The 20668-nt window shown below is 43.7% G+C and overlaps 1 protein-coding gene across 2 annotated transcripts; it reads right to left on the bottom strand.

Moving 5' to 3' along the window:
- Positions 1-757: 757 nt before the first annotated feature.
- On the bottom strand, positions 758-13957 carry nat9 (N-acetyltransferase 9 (GCN5-related, putative)). 2 transcript variants are annotated; one of them, XM_048555537.2, is made up of 7 exons: positions 13823-13937; positions 12225-12322; positions 6051-6160; positions 4877-5017; positions 3876-3935; positions 2354-2448; positions 758-1580 (listed from the first exon to the last, which is right to left on the bottom strand). In XM_048555537.2, the coding sequence occupies exons 3-7, from the start codon at positions 6145-6147 to the stop codon at positions 1467-1469; spliced, it is 507 nt and encodes a 168-aa protein (XP_048411494.1). In that variant the 5' UTR covers positions 6148-6160; positions 12225-12322; positions 13823-13937; the 3' UTR covers positions 758-1466. The 2 variants fall into 2 exon arrangements, with proteins under 2 accessions (XP_048411494.1, XP_048411493.1); XM_048555536.2 differs by lacking the exon at positions 12225-12322 and having other exon boundaries at positions 13823-13957.
- Between the last annotated feature and the right edge of the window lie 6711 nt (positions 13958-20668).

Below are 20668 nucleotides of genomic sequence, written 5' to 3'. Positions count from 1 at the left end.
TGTGTCTTAAAAAGTATTAAGGTAGATAAGTCCCTGGGTCCTGAATGAATCTGTCCCAGAATATTGAGCGAGGCAAGAGATCAAATTGCTGGAGCATTGACAGACATTTTTGAATCCCCTTTGGCTGCAGGTGAGGTCCCTGAGGACTGGATAATAGCCAATGTTGTTCCATCGTTTAAGAAGGGTAGCAGGGATAATGCTGGAAATTACAGTCCAGTGAACCTCGTGACGGTGATAGGGAAATTAATGGAAAAGATTCTCAGGGACAAGATCAAAACACACTTAGAAGTAAATTGACTTATTAGCGATAGACAGCTTGATTTTGTGGGGGAGAAGTTATTCCTTATTGAGTTTTTTGAGGAGGTGATAAAGATGATTGTGGGAAAAGGTGATGTTGTCATCTACATGGACTTCAGTAAAGCCTTTGACAAGGTCCCTCATGGCAGACTGGCGCAAAAGGTGAAATCAGCTGGTATCGGGGTGAGCTGACAAGATGGATACAAAACTGGCTTATTCATTGGAGACGGTAGCAATGGAATTTTGCTTTTCGGAATGGAGGACTTTGACTAGTGGTGTTCCACAGGGATCAGTGTTGGGAGGAAAATGTAGCTGGTCTAATTCATAAGTTTGCAGATGATACATAGATTGGTGGAGCTGCAGATAGTGAAGAGGATTGTCAGAGGATACAGCAGGATATAGATCAGTTGGAGGCATGGGCAGAAAAATGGTAGATGGATATAATAATTACAAATTCAAATTTAAAAGCAATGAATTTATTGTGATTAAACTTGTATTGGCAAGTGAAAAAGCGTCCTCTGCTTCAGGCGTCCCAAATTGTTTTTCAGGTCTCACAGAAGCAGAGTTACACTGGGCAGTGTTCTCCCAGTAAAACCTGCGTAAATAAGACGGGTGGAATATCCTTTCATACAGCTGTGGATCTTAATGTAGAAAGAAAGTGCTTTCCTGCAGCCTCCAGCATATAGAGAATACACACTTACAGACTCCGATGCCAGGAACTTTCCAGTACCATGGTAACAGGCCATTCAGCTTTTTGATTGAGCCATGTGCAATGCAGTTCAATTCCACTGGAGAGTGAATCAGACCATGGAATCCAGTGTGACAGCCTACACTGCCCCTGAACATCAAAGCTCCAATCTCCCTGGTCTGTGCAGCATAATGTGGCTAATCATTATTTACAAAACCATGGCGGGGAACTGCACAAAAGTCTTTTTGTACTCCACTTAATATGGACAGTACCTGTGACTCAGCAATGAATAACAGGTTTTATTGGCCCAGTCTTAAGTTATGATGCTGGAAGTCACTTGGAACAATTTCATTTATCTCAGCCATGTTTCAACATTATATGCTTTAGACAGCAAAGATGGGCTTTTTAAGATAGTCATTCCTCACTGTAAGGATTCTCTTAGTCAGTGGGGTGGTGAATCTCCCCATGGCTCCTCCAGTTGTTAACTATACCGCTTCTCCTCCATATGACTCATTTGTTCGAGGAGCCACTTTTTCCTGCAGTTGTCCACGGTTAACCCAAGTGTTACTTCTTGAAAGACATCACTGACAGAAACCTCAAAACATCAGAAAACAAAACATTGTTAGGACATTTAAGATGAAACCCAGCACGTTATGAATGATGCAGTGTGGGGTGCGCAATTGTAGTGGCGGACTGCTCTGCCAACTGCTCACCACAAGCCCCTTTGGTTGCTGATAGCAAACCCCAACCTAAAGGTCTCAAACTAGCATCAGAATAAATGATATACTTTTAATCTCTGTGCTGTTAATATAATAAAAATCAGTACCAAAAATGGAGCAGTTTCCATTTCTGGACTCTACAACATGTGCTTTCTAGAGAGTAAAGCTGCCATTGCAATCGCTGATCAATTACAGATCAGATGTAACACTGCTGAGATACAAAGTGGAACTCTTAGGACTGGAATAGGACAGGTCTGCCGTTACCCAGGGAGTATGTAACAGGCAGTGCGCCCACGGTCTTAGCTGAAGTATCGATCTCTAACTTGAGCCAGAGTTGGAGTACTACATTCAATCCGTGGCTTACGCTTTTTCTTCAAAATCTTTGTGAGCATTTTGGTTCTGACCAAATTCATCCACTGGCATGTAGAGTTGAGTGTAGACGACAGACATGTTTGTACAATACTGGTTTAGCTGAAGGGTAATGCAGATAAGGAACAAAGAATGTAACTGTAGGTCACAAGGTGGTGACTAAGTTGGGAAGTAACAAGGTCATTGCTAATGTACATTAGAGTCATCTTTTCCAGTTGCATTGTCAGATTGTGATATAATCGGTGCTGGAATGGAAAGTTACAGGAGTAAAGTGTATTACCTCTTCAAAGTGAAAGTTTTGAAACATGGTGATGCTGATTGTATTTTCCAGGTTGATTTTTGCTTGGAATTTCTTTATCCCCAGCTTAGTGACTCCTGGGGAAAAAAAACTACATAAACAAATGTTAACCATACCACAGACAGGTAGAAGAACACTTGGACTTTTTTGTTACCAAGATAGAGTTCATATATTCATCTGACTGTTGTTTCCTTCGGACCTCACATTACCCAAGGTTCCCTCTGGTCCTAGCCCCAAACTCACATCTTTCTTTAATTTCTGTTCTGTCATCCCTTGTGCCCTCTTCATGATCAACTTATCCATGGACCCAATCTCTTGCTCCCATTAATCTATTTCCTTTCCTAGATCCCACATTAAATGTTGTTGTTCATGTTTCTTTTCGCTAAGACTCTGTCCCTGTCCTTCAATTCCATTGTCCACCCTTCCACATCAAACAAAATCCTCTTGACTTTTCTCCCCTTACTTCATTCTATACTCCAAGATTGCTGTTTTAAAAAAAGAAGACCTCATGGCATTACTTCGAAGAAAAGTAGGAAAGGTATCCCTGGTGTCTGGCTAATATCTATCCTTCAGTCAACATCACAAAAAATAGATTGTCTGTTTATCATCACAACGCTGTTTGTGTTCTTGTTGCTTGCATATTGACTGTCAAACTTCTTACATTTCAATAGTTACAACGCTTCAAAAAGTACTTTATTACCTACAAGCTCTTTGAGATGTCCGGAGATAGTGAAAAGTATTATGCAATGCAACTCAAATTATCATCCAATCTCCAACCTCTCTTTCTTCTCCAAAATCTTTGTGAGCATTTTGGTTCTGGCCAAATTCATCCACTGGCATGTAGAGTTGAGTGTACAGGACAGACATGTTTGTACAATACTGGTTTAGCTGAAGGGTAATGCAGATAATAAGGAGTAAAGAATGTAACTGTAGGTCACAAGGTGGTGACTAAGTTGGGAAGTAACAAGGTCACTGGTAATGTACATTCGAATCATCTTTTCCAGTTGCAAAGCCCTGAGGAGCAGGGAAACATATACAAGAGGTGATGTGTGATCAGAATCCTGGTGACTGTGACTGTGCACATGGTCAGGAAGCAGCAAGATCATGTGAGCGGTTGTGGATTTGGTAGGACAGTTTACGTGGAAAGTGCCTCTAAGAAAGACAGGGCAAGCTGGATTCTGGATAAAGTTACCAAAGATAAAGATGCCAACAATAAGGAAAGGTTTTCTGCTGAATACATTTCCCACATAAGCATGTATTATTTTCCAGAAAAAGGTAATGTGCTCTGGAAGCTCAAATATTTTGCTGTGAATGTCTTCACTATATCAATCGTCTTATTGTAATGATCCTTAAACTATTAATCAATTCATCAATTTTCAGATCCCAACAATCTTAGCTGCTTTATGGAGCAGTAGTTTCTTTTTAAATTTTAAAGAGGTACCAATAGCATTAAATAATAAACAAACCACCCAGGACATGGTAGCATTAGTGTGCACATTCTCACCATAATACATCATCATCATCGTTGCTTCTTTGCCAAAACCCTTTCCTCTATAACTGGGCTCTGAGAAAAAACAGAACACACAATATTTGACATTATTAGAGTATACAATGTATCACTAAAATTACCATGAGCAACACAGACAATACATTGGGAAAACGATTGCACGTTGATATTTGCAAAAGTGCCCCTGGGTGTAGAAGAGTCTGGAAGAGCGCATCATTATGTCCAGACTCTGACATGATGCAAGGAACCTGTTTTGGAGCCATTTAAGGTTCATCTGCTTTATGGTGCACATTTAAGTCTAAATTCTTTAAAACGTGTGCTAATTGTTAATTACTACCAATGAAACTCGAGGTTAACTAGCATGGAGATTTCATTAAAAACTTGAATTGGATATTTAACAATGAAAAGTTTGATTTTAATTTTTTTGATCTTTTCTATACCTCACCACCTTAGTTCAATTGTCCTTTTCCACTCTATTTCTCTTTATGTACCTGATTTGATTCTGAATTCACTCACTCTAACTTATACTTCCTTCAGTGTCACTGGGTCAAAATCCTGGACTCCCCCTCTAATGGTGTTATGAGTGAATATACAGCAAATGACTGCAGTGGTTCAAGAAGGCGACTCAGCACCATATTCTCCAGGGCAATGCAAGATGAGCAATAAATTTTGGCCCAGTCACTGATAACCACGCACCATGAATGAATTTTTAAAATCTTTCTTCTCAGTCTTTGGTCTGCTACTTTCACAATTACCTAATCTGACCAGTTAAGGAAATTATAATTTCTTGCAATTTTTATTTGGGTCCCAGGTGTGCAGTCCCTCAGTTTTTCAGTCTGCAATTCAAACAATTTGCAGTGAAAAAAATCACGAATGTTAAATGGATAAAGCCAAGTTTTACAAGTACCAGATGCCATTATTCATTACAACACTATATTATGGCACATTATGAATACTAATTTAGTGGAATCCTAGTGACAATGTGACTCATAGCTAACCTGCAATCATGATTTCAATTTCAGCAGTTGTGGGGTCTTCAGGATCTGTGAGAAACAGATTCACATCTCCTACCATGCAGTCCTCTTCTGTGCACGAACCACTCACCCACTTCAGCTTATCTAATACTATGAAGGTACACTCTGCCAAAATACAAAAAATAGTGTGTGTTCAGATCTTTAAATACAGACTACACCACATATTTTGGGGTGGGGTGGCACACTTGTATGTACACAATTGGTCTGCTTTAGTGTAGATTCTCAAACCATAATATGTTGCAGTAATGAAACAAGACTTGTCGTTGTTAAGTGTGAACAGCATTTTCAACACCAGAATTTCATTGAAATCAGCAAAGCTTTCAAATTGGTATGTATTGAATTATATCAGCTGACACACGTTGTTTTAGACACAACATTGTATTTACTCCTACAGTAATGACAAATGGAAACATTTGGTCAATATAAATTGATTGGTAGAGCTGCCGGTGGTTCAATGAAAAAAATCTATCTTAGTGACATCAGTTATAACTTGGGGTCAATGTTAATACATTAATCATTAAAGGCACTAATTAAATGCAATTTGTTGTTGCTGATACAAGTGACTTGTGCAATGGGTTACAAACTGGCCTTCTAGCTCTGGAACCAAGTTTAAATTAGAACCAACTGGAATCCCGTGAGTCCTGGCCTAAGTATCAATGGCAATATTCCAATCTAGTTCCTCTGGGTACAACACCATAGTGGGAAAATGGTTCCAAAAGCTGGATAGTGTGGAGATTAAAAATTTTACTCCACTAAGTTTTTGAAACCTCCCGATTTAAGGGTTTCCCGGTTCAACAGGATGACCTCTAACCTGAGCTGAGGCACCCAGTGAGACTGGCTGAAACGGAGGAGGAGAACACAGTTCTGAGGAAGGGTCACTGGACCTGAAATGTTGACCCTTTTTTCTCCTCCACAGATGCTGCCAGACCTGCTGAGCTTTTCAGCAACTTTGTTTTTGTTCCAGATTTACATCCCCTTGCTTCAATATTCATCGGCTTGATGAATGTATATAATGAACACAGCCTGTATGAAGTGTCCAGGTAAATATGCTGTCTCAAGGAAGGGAGGTACAGCTGTGTGCTGCTGCCTTGCTCCCTGACAGCTTGAGATAGCTTCAGTATTAGTAACAAGTCCTTACTGTCAGCATCCTCCTGCCAGTTTATCTGCATCTGGTATTCCTGCTCCAAGGTAAGTGGTTCAGAGGCTGTCAGCTTCTGTAATTCCTCTGATTTCATCCATTGGTGGTACCTGTAAACAATTAGACATAGCTCATCAACCAAATACACTTTCCGTAGCTATAAGTGACAGGGGACAAATAGTTGATAGGTTTTTCTTTAGAAAAATGTGTAAAGTGATGGTGTTGTGGTAACGATATTCGAGAAGCAGTTCAGAATCTCAGGACAATGTTCTGGGGTCACAGGTTCAAATCATGACAGCTGGTAAGATTTGAATTCAATAAAACCCTGAAATTAAGAGCAAGCCTAATGGAAACCATGTCAGTTATCGTCAAAACCCACCTGGTTCACTAACGTCCTTTGGAGAAGGAAATAAGTCCTTACTTAGTCTATCCTATGCATGACTTCAGATTTACATGATGATTATTGACTCTTAACTACCCTCTGGGTATTAGGGATGAGCAATACTGGATGGCTGGGCCAGTAATGCTAACATCCTGTAAATGAATTAAAAATGTATTGCTCTCAAAATGCACGGAGCAAAAAAAAATAACCGTGTTTTCAAAAATCATCGACATAGGACATTGAGCATTTTAACTTTATTGTGTTGCAAATACAGGGAGAGGGGGCTGATTTGCTTTAACTGACTGTATCTGTTTTGTAACATTAAATGAATGTACACATCAGAAGAGCTGTAAATCTGAACGCTCATGCAACTGATTTTAATTGCTCCATACCAGCAACTATGCCTTCAGATACCAACAGTCCAAGCTCAAAATGCTCTTCCTTTGTCCTATTTTATAACTTTACTTAAAACCACCTCCCTCTTTCAGCAAACATTTAGCCACGTCCTGATATGTAGATTGGTGTGAAATTTTGTTTCAGAAAGTCCCGCGAGGCACCTTGAGTCATTTATCTATTTAGAGGAGCTATGTAAAGGCAATTGCTCAATCTGCACTGGGATATTATCAAAATAATGTGTGACTACATTTAAACATTTTAAATGGGACAGAAAGTGCTGAAAAATCTCAGCAGATTTGCAGTGCCTGCAGATGAGTTTTTGCAGCACCAAGCTTGTCAGGAAGAGGAGCGCATGTTCCTCCCTCTACACAAGCTGCTGGGATTCTCCAGCACACGCTGTTTAGGAAGGAACTGCACCTGAACCAATCTGGGACCAAGATCCGAGCAGAAAGACTAAACAAGTAAATTTGACATTTGGGGGTGGGCTATGTCAGATATGTCTGGTAATAACAAAACTATAAGATGTGTATTGAATAAAACTGAAGATAGAAATAATAAACAGGTATCATTGTCAAGGGACAGTTCACAGTGTAAGGCTCAAATAAGAGTTCTTTATTTGAATGCACAGAATGCAAGGAATAAATTAAGTGAGCTACAGGTAAAAATTCAAATTGGAGGTTATGATATTGTAGCCACTACTGAGACATGGCTGCAGGATGGTCAGGATTGGGAACTTCATTGTTATAAGGGAATATAATGAGGGGAAAGCAGTCAGTGGTGACTGTATGGGTGGAACTGAGACATTAAGGGATTTAAAACTGTAATACATGTTGTGTACAGAACCCCCAGGTAGCAACTCAAGTGCTAGATTGTATAAATGCAGAAATTAGGTAAATAGCAAAGCCAGTGTAGTATTAGTGGGGGATTTTAACTTTAATACAGAGAAGCAGACTAGCAACGTCAAAAAGGTAGTGAATTTCTGGAGTGTGTCAGGGTAAGTTTCCTATGCAATATACCCTGGATGCAACGACAGGAAAAACAACATTGGATTTAGTATTGAGCTCGATTTAATTAGTAACCTAATTGTGCACAAACGTTCATCAAATAATGATCGTAACATAATCGCAATAAATGTAGCACTTATAAGTGAAAAGTGTGAATTAGCTACCAGAGTTTTACCAGATTTGGTAAGGCTGACTTCAGTGAGATGAGACAGAGAGTATCCACAGTAAATAGGAAAAATCTGATAATGAGTAAAGCAACTGAACAAACATTTAACACAAGACAAAACCAGATAATACCTCTGAAGGGGAAAACTTCACTCACTGCAAAAACAGCTGGGGATAACTAAGGAGATAAGGGACAGCATAAAACTAAAAAGGCTTATAAGAATGCACAAAGCAGCACAGATCCGTCTGAATGGGAAAGATACAAAGACCAGCAAACAGCCACAAAGCAGCTTATTTAGAGCTACTGAAAGGCATAAGGAAAGGAACATCAAAATCAATAAGAAGAAATGTTAAAGTTACATAAACGGAAAGTGGGTGGTCAGGAGCAATATTGGCCCACTAAAGACTGAAAGTGAGGTAATGTCAATGACTATCGGGAAATGCAGATATGAAGAATAATTACACTGCCTCAGCATAAAGGATATCTTGTCGGAAGTTCTGAGGATATTAGTAGTGGAGCAAGAAGAGGGATTGAATAAAATTAATGCAAGTAAAACATTGATAATGAAGAATTTAATGGAATTAAAGTGATAAATCCTCAGGACCTGACGGTTTCCATCCAATGGTGTTGAAGCAAGTTGGGGAGCACATTGTAGATACCTGAACTATAATCTTTCAGAGTTCCCTAGATACAGGAGTCATCACTCTGATCTGGACAGTTGCACATGTCACTCCACTTTTTAAGAAGGGTGAAAGAGGAAAACCATAGGACTAAAAACCAGTTGGTTGAATACCTTTGCTGCGAAAGTTGTTGGTGTCTATAATCAATGATTGGGTAAGAGTGAACACTTTGATCATTTTCAGGTCATCAGGGCTAGCCAACATTTATTCATGGCAGGTAGGTCATGCCTGACAAACTTCACTGAATTTTTTGAAGAGGTGACTAAGGTAATGTCTATGGATGTTATGTGGTGGACTTCCAGGAGGCATTTGATAAAGTCACACATAAAGAATCTATTGACTAAGGTAGAAGCTGATGGAATTGAGGGCAAATTAAATACATGGCTGGGAAACTGGTTGAGGGGCAAGGATCTGTGTACGGGCCTCAATTGTTCATATTATTTATTAATGACTTAGATAGTGGCATAGAAAGTAATATATCCAAATTTGCTGATGGCACAAAGTTAGGTGGCATTGTAGATAGTGTAAATAACAGTATATTGATATCCATTTTATTTTACACTAAGTGAATGGTTAAAACAGTAGCAAATGTAGTTCGGTGTAAGCAAGCATGAGGTTATCGATTTTGAATCATGAAAGGATAGATCACAGTCAAAAACAGAAATTGCTGAGAAAACTCAGCAGGACTGGCAGCATCCATTAAAAGAAAGCACAGTTAATGTTTTGGGTCCAATCACTCTTCTCAAGAACAGAGTGGATCATGATACTTTCTAGATGGTATGAAGTTAAATACAATGGATCCAAAGAGACGTCAGTGTTCAAGTAGATGATTCTTTAAAATGTCAGAAACGGATGCAGAAAACAATCAAGAAATCTAATGGAATTCTGGCCTTTACATTCTAGAGGATTGGAGTACAAAGATGTGGAAGTTGCGCTGCAGTTATACAAAGTGCTGGTTAGACCCTAATTGGAGTACTGAGAGCAGATCTGGGCACCGCACCTTAGGAAGGATACACTGGCCTTGGAGAGAGTACAATGTATGTTTAAAAGAATGCTACCTGGATTTCAGGGGTTAAGTTATGAGGAGAGATTATACAAATTAGGCCCATTTTCTCTAGAATTTAGAAGTGTAAGGGGTGATCTGATGGATCTTCAGATATTAACAGGAACGCACAGAGTAGATAATGATAACTATTTCCACTGGTTAGGGATTCTAGAACTATGGGACATTGTCTGAGAAATAGGGCCAGAATGTTCATGAGAAATGTTAGGAAGCACCTAGTGTTGAACTTCGGGAGATGGGAGAGATTTTACATGCATGTTTTGCATCAGCTTTTACTGTAGAGAAAGAAATAGAGGCAAGGAAATAAATATTAATGCTTTGAAACAGATCACATTACAGAAGAGGAAGTGCTGGTGGTCTTAGGAAACAAAAAGGTGGATAAATCTCTGGGACCTGATCAAGCGTATCCTAGGCTGTTGTGGGAACTTGGGAGGAGATTGTGAGGCCCGTAGCAGAAAAATCTGTATTATCTATAACCACAGGTGAAGTGCTGGAGGATTCAAGGGTGGCTAATGTTGTGTCCTTGTTTAAGAAAGGCTATAAGCAGGTGCCTGGGAACTATAGAATTGTGACTCTGACATTGGTGGTAGGTAAGCTGTTGGAGGAGACTGACCGATAGGATTTACATCCATTTGGAGAGGCAAAGAATGATTAGGGACAGTCACCATAGTTTTGTGTGAGGGAAATCGTGTGTCTCAAACTTGATTTGAAATTTTTTTGAGAAAGTAATCAAAAAGATTGAGAGAAGAGTGGTAGACATTGTTTACCTGGCCTTTGATAAGGTTCTGCATGGTAGACTAACTGGTAAAGTTAGATCACATGGGCTTCAGGAGAGCTTGTCAATTGGATACAAAATTGGTTTAATGGTAGGAGACAGAGGCTGATGATGGAGGGTTTAGTTTTGCACTACAGACCTATGACCAGTGTTCCACAGGGACCAGTATTGGGTCCACTCTTGTTTGTCGCTTATAAAAACGATTAGAATGAGAATTTCGGAAGCATGGTTAGTAAGTTTGCGGATGACAGCAAAATTAGTGGTACAGTGGGCAGTGAGAAAGTTATCTAAGCTTACAAAGACATGTTGATCAATTGGATTAATGGGCTGAAGACTGGCAAATGGAGTTTAACTTGGATAATGCAAAGTATTGCATGTTTGAAACAACAAACCAAGACAGGACTTACACAATTTTTCGCAGGGCCTTGAATAGAGTTGTAGAATAGAGTGACCTAGGGTTTCAGGTACATAATTCTTTGAAATTTGCATCACAGGTAGGCAGGGCTTGCATGCCTTCATTGTTCAGGCCTTTGAATATAGAAGTTGTTATGTCGTGCTGAGATTGTATAATGTACGGGACACTGGTGAGGTCTCTTCTGGAGTACTGTGCACTGTTCTGATCACTGTTGTAGGAAGGATATCACCGAACTGGAGAGGGTTCAGAAAAGATTTATCAAGATGTTGCTGGGAGTGGAAGGTTGGAGTTATAAGGAGAGGTTGGATTAGCTGGGTCTTTTTTCACTGGACCGTAAAAGATTGAGGATGAACCTATAGGTTTATAAAATAATGAGGGACGTAGATAAGGTAAATAGCATAGGTCCTTTCCTCAAGTTGCAAGATTTCAAAACTAGGGCGCATATTTTAAAGGTGAGAGGAGAAAGATTTAAAAAGGATATGAGGGGCAATTTTTTGTTTTACACGGAATGTGGTCAGTGTGTGGAATGAACTGCCAGAGGAAGTGGTGGAACACCTACAATGTTTAAGAGACATTTGGATAAGTACATGAATAGGAAAGATTTGGAGGGATCTGGGCCAAATGCAGGCAGGTGGGACTAGTTTAGTTTGGAAACATGGTCAGCATGGACTAGTGGGGCTAAAGGGTCTGTTTCCATGCTGTATGACTCTATGATATATAGACAATGGTAGATGTTTAGAATTCTCTTCCACAAACAGCAGTGAGTGCACGATCACTTGTTAATTTGAAATCTGAGACAGATATTTTCTATAAAGCAGTGACTGAATATGAGCCAAAGGCAGCTTTACGAAGAGGGCACAGATTCACCTATGAGTTCACAAGAACACAGAACAAAACTGCACAGGAACCGTCTCTTCAGCCCACCATATGTGCACCGACCATGATGCTATTCTAAACTAATCCCATCTACCTGCACACGGTTCATATCCCTCTATTCTCTGCTTGTTCACTTGTTGGTTTAAATGCCTCTTAAACATTGCTATTGTGATGGCTTTTACCATCTTCTTTGACAGCACGTACCAGGCACTTGTTAAAATTATTGCCTTGCACATCTCCTTTAAAAACTTTCCCCTATCACCCTTAACCTTTGCCACCTTCAGGGAGCTATGGACTTACATCCTAAGATCCCACTGTACATCAATGCTCCCAAAGGTCCTGCCTTTTACTGTATATTTTCCTCTTGCATTTCACCTCCCAAGATGCATCACCTCACTTGTCCGGATTAAACTTCACCTGCTATTTCTCCGTCCACCTTTCCAATGGATCTATTTCAAGCTTTATCCTTTGACAATCTGCTTCACCAACCACAATTCCTCCAGTTTTCATGTCATCTGTAAAATTAATAATCAAATCACTTGCATTTTCGTCCAAATCTATATAGGTATAACACTCTATTTACATAAAACAAAAAAAAAGAGGTCCCAGGATTGATTCTCGCAGAATACCACTAGTCACAGGCTTCTAGTCAGAAAAATATCCATCCATAACTACCTTCTATAGGTAAGGCAATTCTGTATTCAATTTACCAACTCACCATGAGTCCCATGTGACTTAATCATCCAGACCACTAGGTACCTTGTCAAATGCTTAGTGAAGTCTACGTAGGCGACATTCACTGCCCAGCCATATCAATCATCTTTGTCACACCCTCAAGAAACCCAGTCAAATATGTGACGAGACATCTACCCACACAAGCTATGCTGGCTATCCTTAATAAGTCCATTATATTCCAAATATGATTAAATCCTGTCCCTGACCCATAATTTTCAGATTATACCTGTAGCTCTTCCTAAAAAATAAACAACACTGGGTATTCTCCAGTGTTCTGGGACCTCAACTGTGATTAAAGAGAATACAAAGACATCTATCAAGGCCCCAGCACTCTCCTCCCTCACCTCCTTGGTGGCACAGTGGCTTGGTGGTTAACACTGCAGCCTCACAGCACCAGGGACCCAGATTCGATTCCAACCTCCGGCGACTGTGTATGTGGAGTTTGCACATTCTCCCCGTGTCTCCGTGGGTTTCCTTCGGGTGCTCCGGTTTCTTCCCACAGTCCACAGATGTGCAGGGTGGATGGATCGGCTGTGCTAAATTGCCCATAGTGTTCAGGGGTGCGTGTTATAGGGGGATGGGTCTGGGTAGGATGCTTCAAGGGACAGTGTGGACTTGTTGGGCCAAAGGGCCTGTTTCCACACTGTAGGGAATCTAATCTAATCTATCCAGAGATAGATCCCATCAGTCCCTGGGATTTATCTACCTGAATGTTTCAAGACAACCAACACATCCTCCTGCTTTAATGCCCCAACATATTAACATACCCGTCTCTAACCTTACCATAATCCATGTTGTTCTCCTTGGTGAATACCAATATAAAGTACTTGACAAGAACCTCAGCCAATTCTTCTAGCACCACGCACCCCCTCTCGCCTTGAGGTACCTTACCCTTTCCCTGGTTACCTCCTTGGATGGTGGGACAGGTTGGAGGGACTGAATGGCCTACTCCTGTTCCCATTATTACTCAGCCAATTCTTCTAGCACCACGCACCCCCTCTCGCCTTGAGGTACCTTACCCTTTCCCTGGTTACCTCCTTGGATGGTGGGACAGGTTGGAGGGACTGAATGGCCTACTCCTGTTCCCATTATTACTGCTGAGGCAGGGGAGGTCACTAGGGGCAATCAATGTTTAATAGAGCGGGAGGGATTATTGTCACCGTTTATATCCGAAAAGTACACAATGCTCCTGCCAGCGGGATAACGCATCGTGCCCTGTCCAACTGAGAGCGCGCTCGGGCCACGGCCACAGGCCCCGCCGATTCCGCGGGATAACCGACCTGAGGACGTGCCGTGCTCTGTACGGGACAAGCGCCACCAACCGCCCCTGCAACACCACCGCCTCATTCAGCCGCATCCCACGGCTCGCGGCCTACCGACTAACCGCGCAAGCGCGGTGTTGGAGGTCGACCACGGCTGCGCACGAGCGGTGAGGGCGTTCGATCACGTGGGTGTTAGGGCGCATGCTCGGACGGAGCGGTCGGGAGCCAGGCTTCTCTCTGTTACCCTGACGACGGGTTGTTGGATGAGGCGGTCCTCTTCGAGCACTCAATATGGCCCAGACCTGGTTTCTTTCGCAGAGTCGGCCAGGTGTATCATCTAGATAATCGTATTGAGCTGCGATAGTAGGAACTGCAGATGCTGGAGAATCTGAGATAACAAAGTGTGGAGCTGGATGAACACAGCAGGCCCAGCAGCATCTCAGGAGCACAAAAGCTGACGCTTCGGGCCTAGACCCTTCCTCAGAGAGGGGGATGGGGAGACGGAACTGGAATAAATAGGGAGAAAGGGGGAGGCGGATTGAGGATGGATAGAGGAGAAGATAGGTGGAGAGGAGGCAGATAAGTTAAAGAGGTGGGGATGAAGCCAGTAGAGGTGAGTGTAGATGGGGAGGTAGGGAGGGGATATGTCAGTACAGGGAGGACGGACAGGTCAAGGAGGCCGGATAAGGCTAGTAGGTAGGAAATGGAGGTACGGCTTGAGGTGAGAGGAAGAACAGGTTAGGGAGGCGGGGACGAACTGGGCTGGTTTTGGGATGCAGTGGGGGAGGGGAGATTTTGAAGCTTGTGAAATCCACATTGATACCATTGGGCTGCAGGGTTCCCAAGCAGAATATGAGTTGCTGTTCCTGCAACCTTCGGGTGGCATCGTTGTGGCCCTGCAGGAGGCCCAGGATGGACATGTCGTCTGCGGAATGGGAGGGGGAGTTGAAATGTTTCGCAACTGGGAGGTGCAGCTGTTTATTGCGAACCAAGCAGCCAAGCGGTCCCCAAGCCTCCGCTTGGTTTCCCCAATGTAGGGGAGGCCACAACGGGTACAGCGATGCAGTATACCACATTAGCAGATGTGCAGGTGAACATCAGCTTGATGTGTAAAGTCTTCTTGGGGCCTGGGGTGGGGGTGAGGGGAGAGATGTAGGGGCAGGTGTAGCACTTCCTGCAGTTTGCAGGGAAAAGTGCCAGGTGTGGTGGGGTTGGAGGGACGTGTGAAACCATCGAGTGAGTCACGGAGAGAATGCTCCCTCCGGAAGGCAGATAAGGGTGGGGATGGAAAAATATCTTTGGTGGTGGGGTCAGATTGCAGATGGCGAAAGTGTTGGAGGATAATGCATTTGATCCGGAGATTGGAGGGGTGGTATGTGAAGACAAGGGGGATTCTGTTTTGGCTTTTATTGCGGGGAGTGGGTGTGAGGGATGAGTTGCGGGAAGTGGGGGAGACATGGTTGGGAGCATTCTCGACCATTCTGGAGGGTAAGTTGTGGGCCTTGAAAAATGAGGACACCTGAGATGTACGGGAGTGGAATGCCTCATCCTGGGAGCAGATGCGGCAGAGGTGAAGTGATTGGGAATGGGGATGGCATTTTTTCAGGAAGTTGGGTGGGAGGAGGAGTATTCTAGGTAGCTGTGGGAGTTGGTCGGCTTGAAATGGATATTGGTTTCTAGGTGGTTGCCGGAGATGGAGACAGAGTGGTCCAGGAAGGAGAGAGAGGTATCAGAGACAGTCCAGGTGAACTTAAGGTTGGGGTGGAAGGTGTTGGTGAAGTGGATGAATTGTTTGAGCTCCTTGTGGGAGCCACAAGGTGATGCCGATACAGTCATCAATGTAACAGAGGAAGAGGTGGGGTTTAGGGCCAGTGTAGGTACGGAAGAGGGATTGTTCCACATAACCTATGAAGAGGCGGGCATAGCTTGGGCCCATGCAGGTACCCATGGCCACCCCCTTTGTAGGAAGTGGGAGGAATTGAAAGAGAAGTTGTTGAGGGTGTGGACGAGTTCGGTAAGCGGATGAGGGTGTCAGTGGAGGTGGACTGGTTGGCCTGTGGGACAGGAAGAAGCGGAGGGCCTTTAGGTGATCTGAATGGGGAATGCAGGTGTATAGAGACTGGACTTCCATGGTGAAAATGAGGTGTTGGGGACTGGGGAATTGGAAGTTCTGGAGGGCGTGGGCGGTGCCATGGACAAAGGTAGGGAGTTCCTGGACCAAGGGGGAGAAAATGGAGTCGAGATAGGTGGTGATAAGTTCACTGGGGCAGGAGCTGGCAGAGACATAGGGTCGACCAGGGCAATCAGGTTTTGGGAAGGAGATAGAAGCGGGCGGTGTGGGGATGGGGAACGATGAGGTTGAAGGCTGTGGGTGGGAGGTCACCTGAAGTGATGAGCTTGTGGATGGTTTGGGAGATGATGGTTTGGTCTGGGGTGGCGTCATGATCAAGGGGGCGGTAGGAGGAGGTGCCGGAGAGTTGGCGTCTGCTCTCTGCGATGTAGAGGTCAGTGCACCATACTACAACTGCGCCTCCCTTGTCCACGGATTTTATGGTTCGGTTGGGATTGGAGCAGAGGGAGCGGAGGGCTGCACGCTCTGCGGGGGAGTGGTTGGACTGGGTGAGAGGGGTAGAGAGGTTGAGGTGATTGATGTCACAATGGCAGTTGGCGATGAAGAGGTCGAGGGAGGGTAGGAGGGCTTGGGGTGGTGTTAAGGAGGAGGGGGGTGTGTTGGAGGTGGGAGAAGTGGTCTCTAGAGGAAGGGTTAGGCTCACGGTTAAAGAAGTAAGCGTGGAGGCGGAGGCGGCAGTTTGAGGCGGTGGTATTCGTGGATGTGTGGGTGGAGGGGGGCAAAAGTGAGCCCTTTATTGAGGACTGACCGTTTGTCCTCAGTAAGGGCGTGGTCTGGGGGGATGGTGAAGACTCGGCAGGTCTGGGTAGCGGTGTCTCCTCTGGAGCTGCTGGCTGTGGAGGTGATGGGTGGTGCGACGTTGGTGTTGGCTGTGGGCAGAGTTGCGCTAGCTGTGGGCGGAGTTGCATTGGTGTCGGTGGTGGGCAGACCACCATTGGCGGTGGGCAGAGCAGGGTAGGAGGCGGCAACAGCAGTGACGATAGGTGTGTCCTCAGTGTCTGTGGTGTTGCCTCGGAAATGGAGGCGGTGGCATCCACTGTCCCGGAAGTGGTGTCCCGGGCGGCAGAGGATGTGACGTCATTCGTAGTTGCTCCAATAGTGGCCATTGCGGGCACATTGTGGGGAAGGTCCTGAGTATGGTTGGGGTTCTGGGAGTGGAGGAAGCCCATTTTGGGTGGTAGGCACGAGTAAGTTTACTGTACTTATGTCTTTTTGTGTCCACTGAAGCTGAGTAGAATTGTGAGTTCAGGTTGTGGATCCTACGAAGAATAAAAAAACAGGAGAGGCCCTTTGCGGGTCTGGGAGAGGAAGGCTCTGAGCTGGGGTAGCCTTGATTGTAGTGCCAGGAGATGCTGGCGCATTGCTGCGAGTGTGTTTCAGGAGTCACAGGCAGAAACGCATCTGAAGGGTCTCAGTGCTCTGAATGTAGACATTGTCACTGTTGGGGCCAAATTGGGAAGGCTTGAATGTGGACTGCAGTCCATTGGGGATGATCTGGCTCTGTAGGCAGGAACTAAAAATCATATTGAGCTGGCATTCTCACCATGGTGCTGTGAGCAAAGGGGCAGTACATGTTGTGCAACATCTAAGAGCTGAGCTCAAAGCCCTCAGAATCACAGAGTTCAGCCTGGCTGACCCTGCCCAGAGTATTCATCTATACTGAAGTTAATCAGTTAGGACTGTACCCATTTGCCCATCCTCCTGAAACTACCCTCTCAGAGAGTTTATAGCCAGAGTAAAATTTGCTTTTAAGGTTGACAGTGTAATGTTTTCAAATGGAATGTGTTCACTTCTGATGGGGCATTGGCAGGATTACACCCTGCTGAAATGTGCATTGCATAGCCTCTGACAACATTCACTTTGGCCATTAAAACCAACTTGATGCCAATGCTGCCATTTGTAATATAGCCATCACCACATCAGATATCATTACAGTGAGTAGGTGTAATATGTTAGAAGGTATTCCTTATCGCTGTCATGACTTAAGTAGGTAAGTTGCTGAATAATTTCTTCTGTCTGGTGTTTCACTTGCACATGCTTGAAGAGTTTTCTTATACTTTGCAAAGTTGTAATGTTCTACAGGCAGTGGCCTGGCTACCAATAAAGCAACTGTTCATTTATAAACTTGCTCACAGCTCACAAAACTGGCTTGTTTTAGTTCAGATTGTTCGGCACCGTGCTAGGTGACATCATCAGTGGAGCCTCTGATGAAGTGATGTTATTCTACTCCGCTTGGAATTTATACTGTCCTGTCCGTTATGGTGAGTACTGTCATATTCTTAGTATTGGTACATTCAAATAATGAAGGCCATCAATTTAACTGAGACAAAGTAACCGTAGTAGCCCAAGCCAAACATAGACATGCACAGGAATTCCAAGAGGCATGGTTCTCCACCTGTAATGCAATCATCAAACATATAGAATTGGCCCCCATATACAAACCCGTACAGATCAAAACCGGAAATGACAGTACTCACCGTGATGGACCGGACAGTATAAATTCCAAGCGGAATAGAATAACCGCTCCTTCGGAGGCTCCACTGATGATGTCACCAGCATGGTGACAAAACATCTGAACAAAAACAAGCCAGCTTGGCAAGCAAGTCAACAACCTCGTCCACATCCTGAGCTACAGATCTTTGCCAAAACTTTAAACTTGCACTGTACCAAGGTGCTGCTGGATGTGAGTGACCCAGTAGGTCTTCCGCTGAGAATCAGTCATGATTGGAAGAATGAAAAAAGATTACACAGGGTGCTACAGGCTATTAGTAGTGGAAGGAGGAAGAAGAAAAGACAGGCTCTTAGTAGGAAGCAAGTGCTAACAATAAATTTTCTAATCTCAACTTCATTGAGGACTAACTAATCAGGTGTCTTTTTTATATTCAATTGAGGGATGTATTTGTCTCTGGCTGGCCAGAATTTATTGCCTGGCCCTAGCTACCCTTGAGAAGGTGATGGTGAGCTGAGTTCTTGAAGTGCAGTAGGTAGACTCTCAAAGGTCTTTGGGTGGATATTTCCAGGATTTTGACCTAACAACAGCGAGGGAGCGGCAATATATTTCCAAGTCAGGATGGCGAGTGACTTGGAGAGAAACTTACAGGTGGTGGTATTTTCATGTATCTGCTGCCCTTGTCCTTCCAAATGGAAGTTGTCATGGGTTTGGAAGGTGCTGTCTAAGGATCTTTGATGAACTTCTTCAGTGCACCTCGTAGATAGTACACCTTGCTGCTGCTGAGTATCAGTGATGGAGTGAGTGGATCGTTGTGGATGTGGTGCCATTCAGGTGGGCTGCTTTGTCCTGAATGACGTTGAGCCTCTTGAATGTTGTTGGAGCTGCACTCATCCAGGGAAGTGTGGAGTATTCTATCACACTCCTGACTTATACCTTGTAGATGATAGACAGGCTTTGGGGAATCAGGAGGTGAGTTACTCTCTGCAGTATTCCTAACCTTCAACCTGCTCTGCTAGCAATTGTGATTATGAGTGCAGTTGAGTTTCTGGCCAATGATGTACCCCAGGATGTTGTTAGTAGGGGATTCAGTGATGGTAACACCATTGAATGTCATGGGGCAGTGGTTAGGTTGCCTCTTATTGGAGATGGTCACTGCCTGGCATTTGTCTGGCATGAATGTCATTTGCCACTTGTCAGCCCAAACCTGGATATTGTCAAGATCTTGATGCATTTGAGCATGGACTGCTTCATTATCTGAGGAGCCACAAATGATGCTGAACATCATGCAATCATTGGCAAACATCCACACCTTTGACTTTATGATTGAGGGAAGGTCACTGATGAAGCAGCTCAAAAGGGATGAGCCTACGATACTACTATGAGGTGGGGGATGCACCAGGCCATGAGGTTGCAGATTGTGCTGGAATACAATTCTGCTGTTGTTGCCCTCAGCACCTCATAGATCACCCTGTCCTGAGTTGCTCAATCTTTTTGAAGTTTGTTTCATTTAGCATGGTGTTAGTGCCACACATCATGATGGGGACTATTCTGAAATGTGAAGGTGGGTCTTTTTCTCCACAAGAACTGTGTTGGTTACTCTTACCAATATTGTCAATGGCAAATGCATCAGCAGCCAGCAGGTTGGTGAAGAGGAGGTCAAGTATATTCTTCCCTTTTGGCCTTCTCACCACTTGATGCAGACCCAGTCAAGAAGCTATGTTCTTTCGGATCCAACCAGCTCAATCAGTCGTGCTGCAGCCGAGCCACTCTTAGTGGTAGACATTGAAATCCCTCACTCAGAGTATATTTTGCACCCTGGCCAACCTCCGCGCTTCCTCCAAGTGTTGTTCAACATAGAGAAGCACTGATACACAAAACAGATTGCGACTGAAATCTACCAACTGCTGCAGCTACAATGTAACCTTACAGCAGGTCAGGGAGACCATTGCAAATGGCTGCCAGGGAGACCATGGCCCCTTTACACGCACAGGCTGTTTCCAGGACACAGCTAGAGGTAGAGGCACCTCCTCATGATCTCAAACACTTTTCTACATAAGAAATGTTACAGATGCTTGCTATATGCCATGAGACAGTTTATTTTTTTCTTGCCAGATGTAAGCAGACAGATGAAAAGGAAGTTTACTACCTCACCACCACAGCAACTAGGGATGGGCAATAAATGCTGTTTAGCAAGCGATGTCCATATTCCAAGAGTGACTAAAAAATGAAATCAAAGAAATGTCTGACAAATTGTAGCCCCTCCCCCCATCATGTGTGGTTT

Source organism: Stegostoma tigrinum, chromosome 22 (assembly GCF_030684315.1).
Source record: "Stegostoma tigrinum isolate sSteTig4 chromosome 22, sSteTig4.hap1, whole genome shotgun sequence".
Lineage (NCBI taxonomy): Eukaryota > Metazoa > Chordata > Chondrichthyes > Orectolobiformes > Stegostomatidae > Stegostoma > Stegostoma tigrinum.
This window is presented reverse-complemented; position numbering and strand designations above follow the sequence as displayed.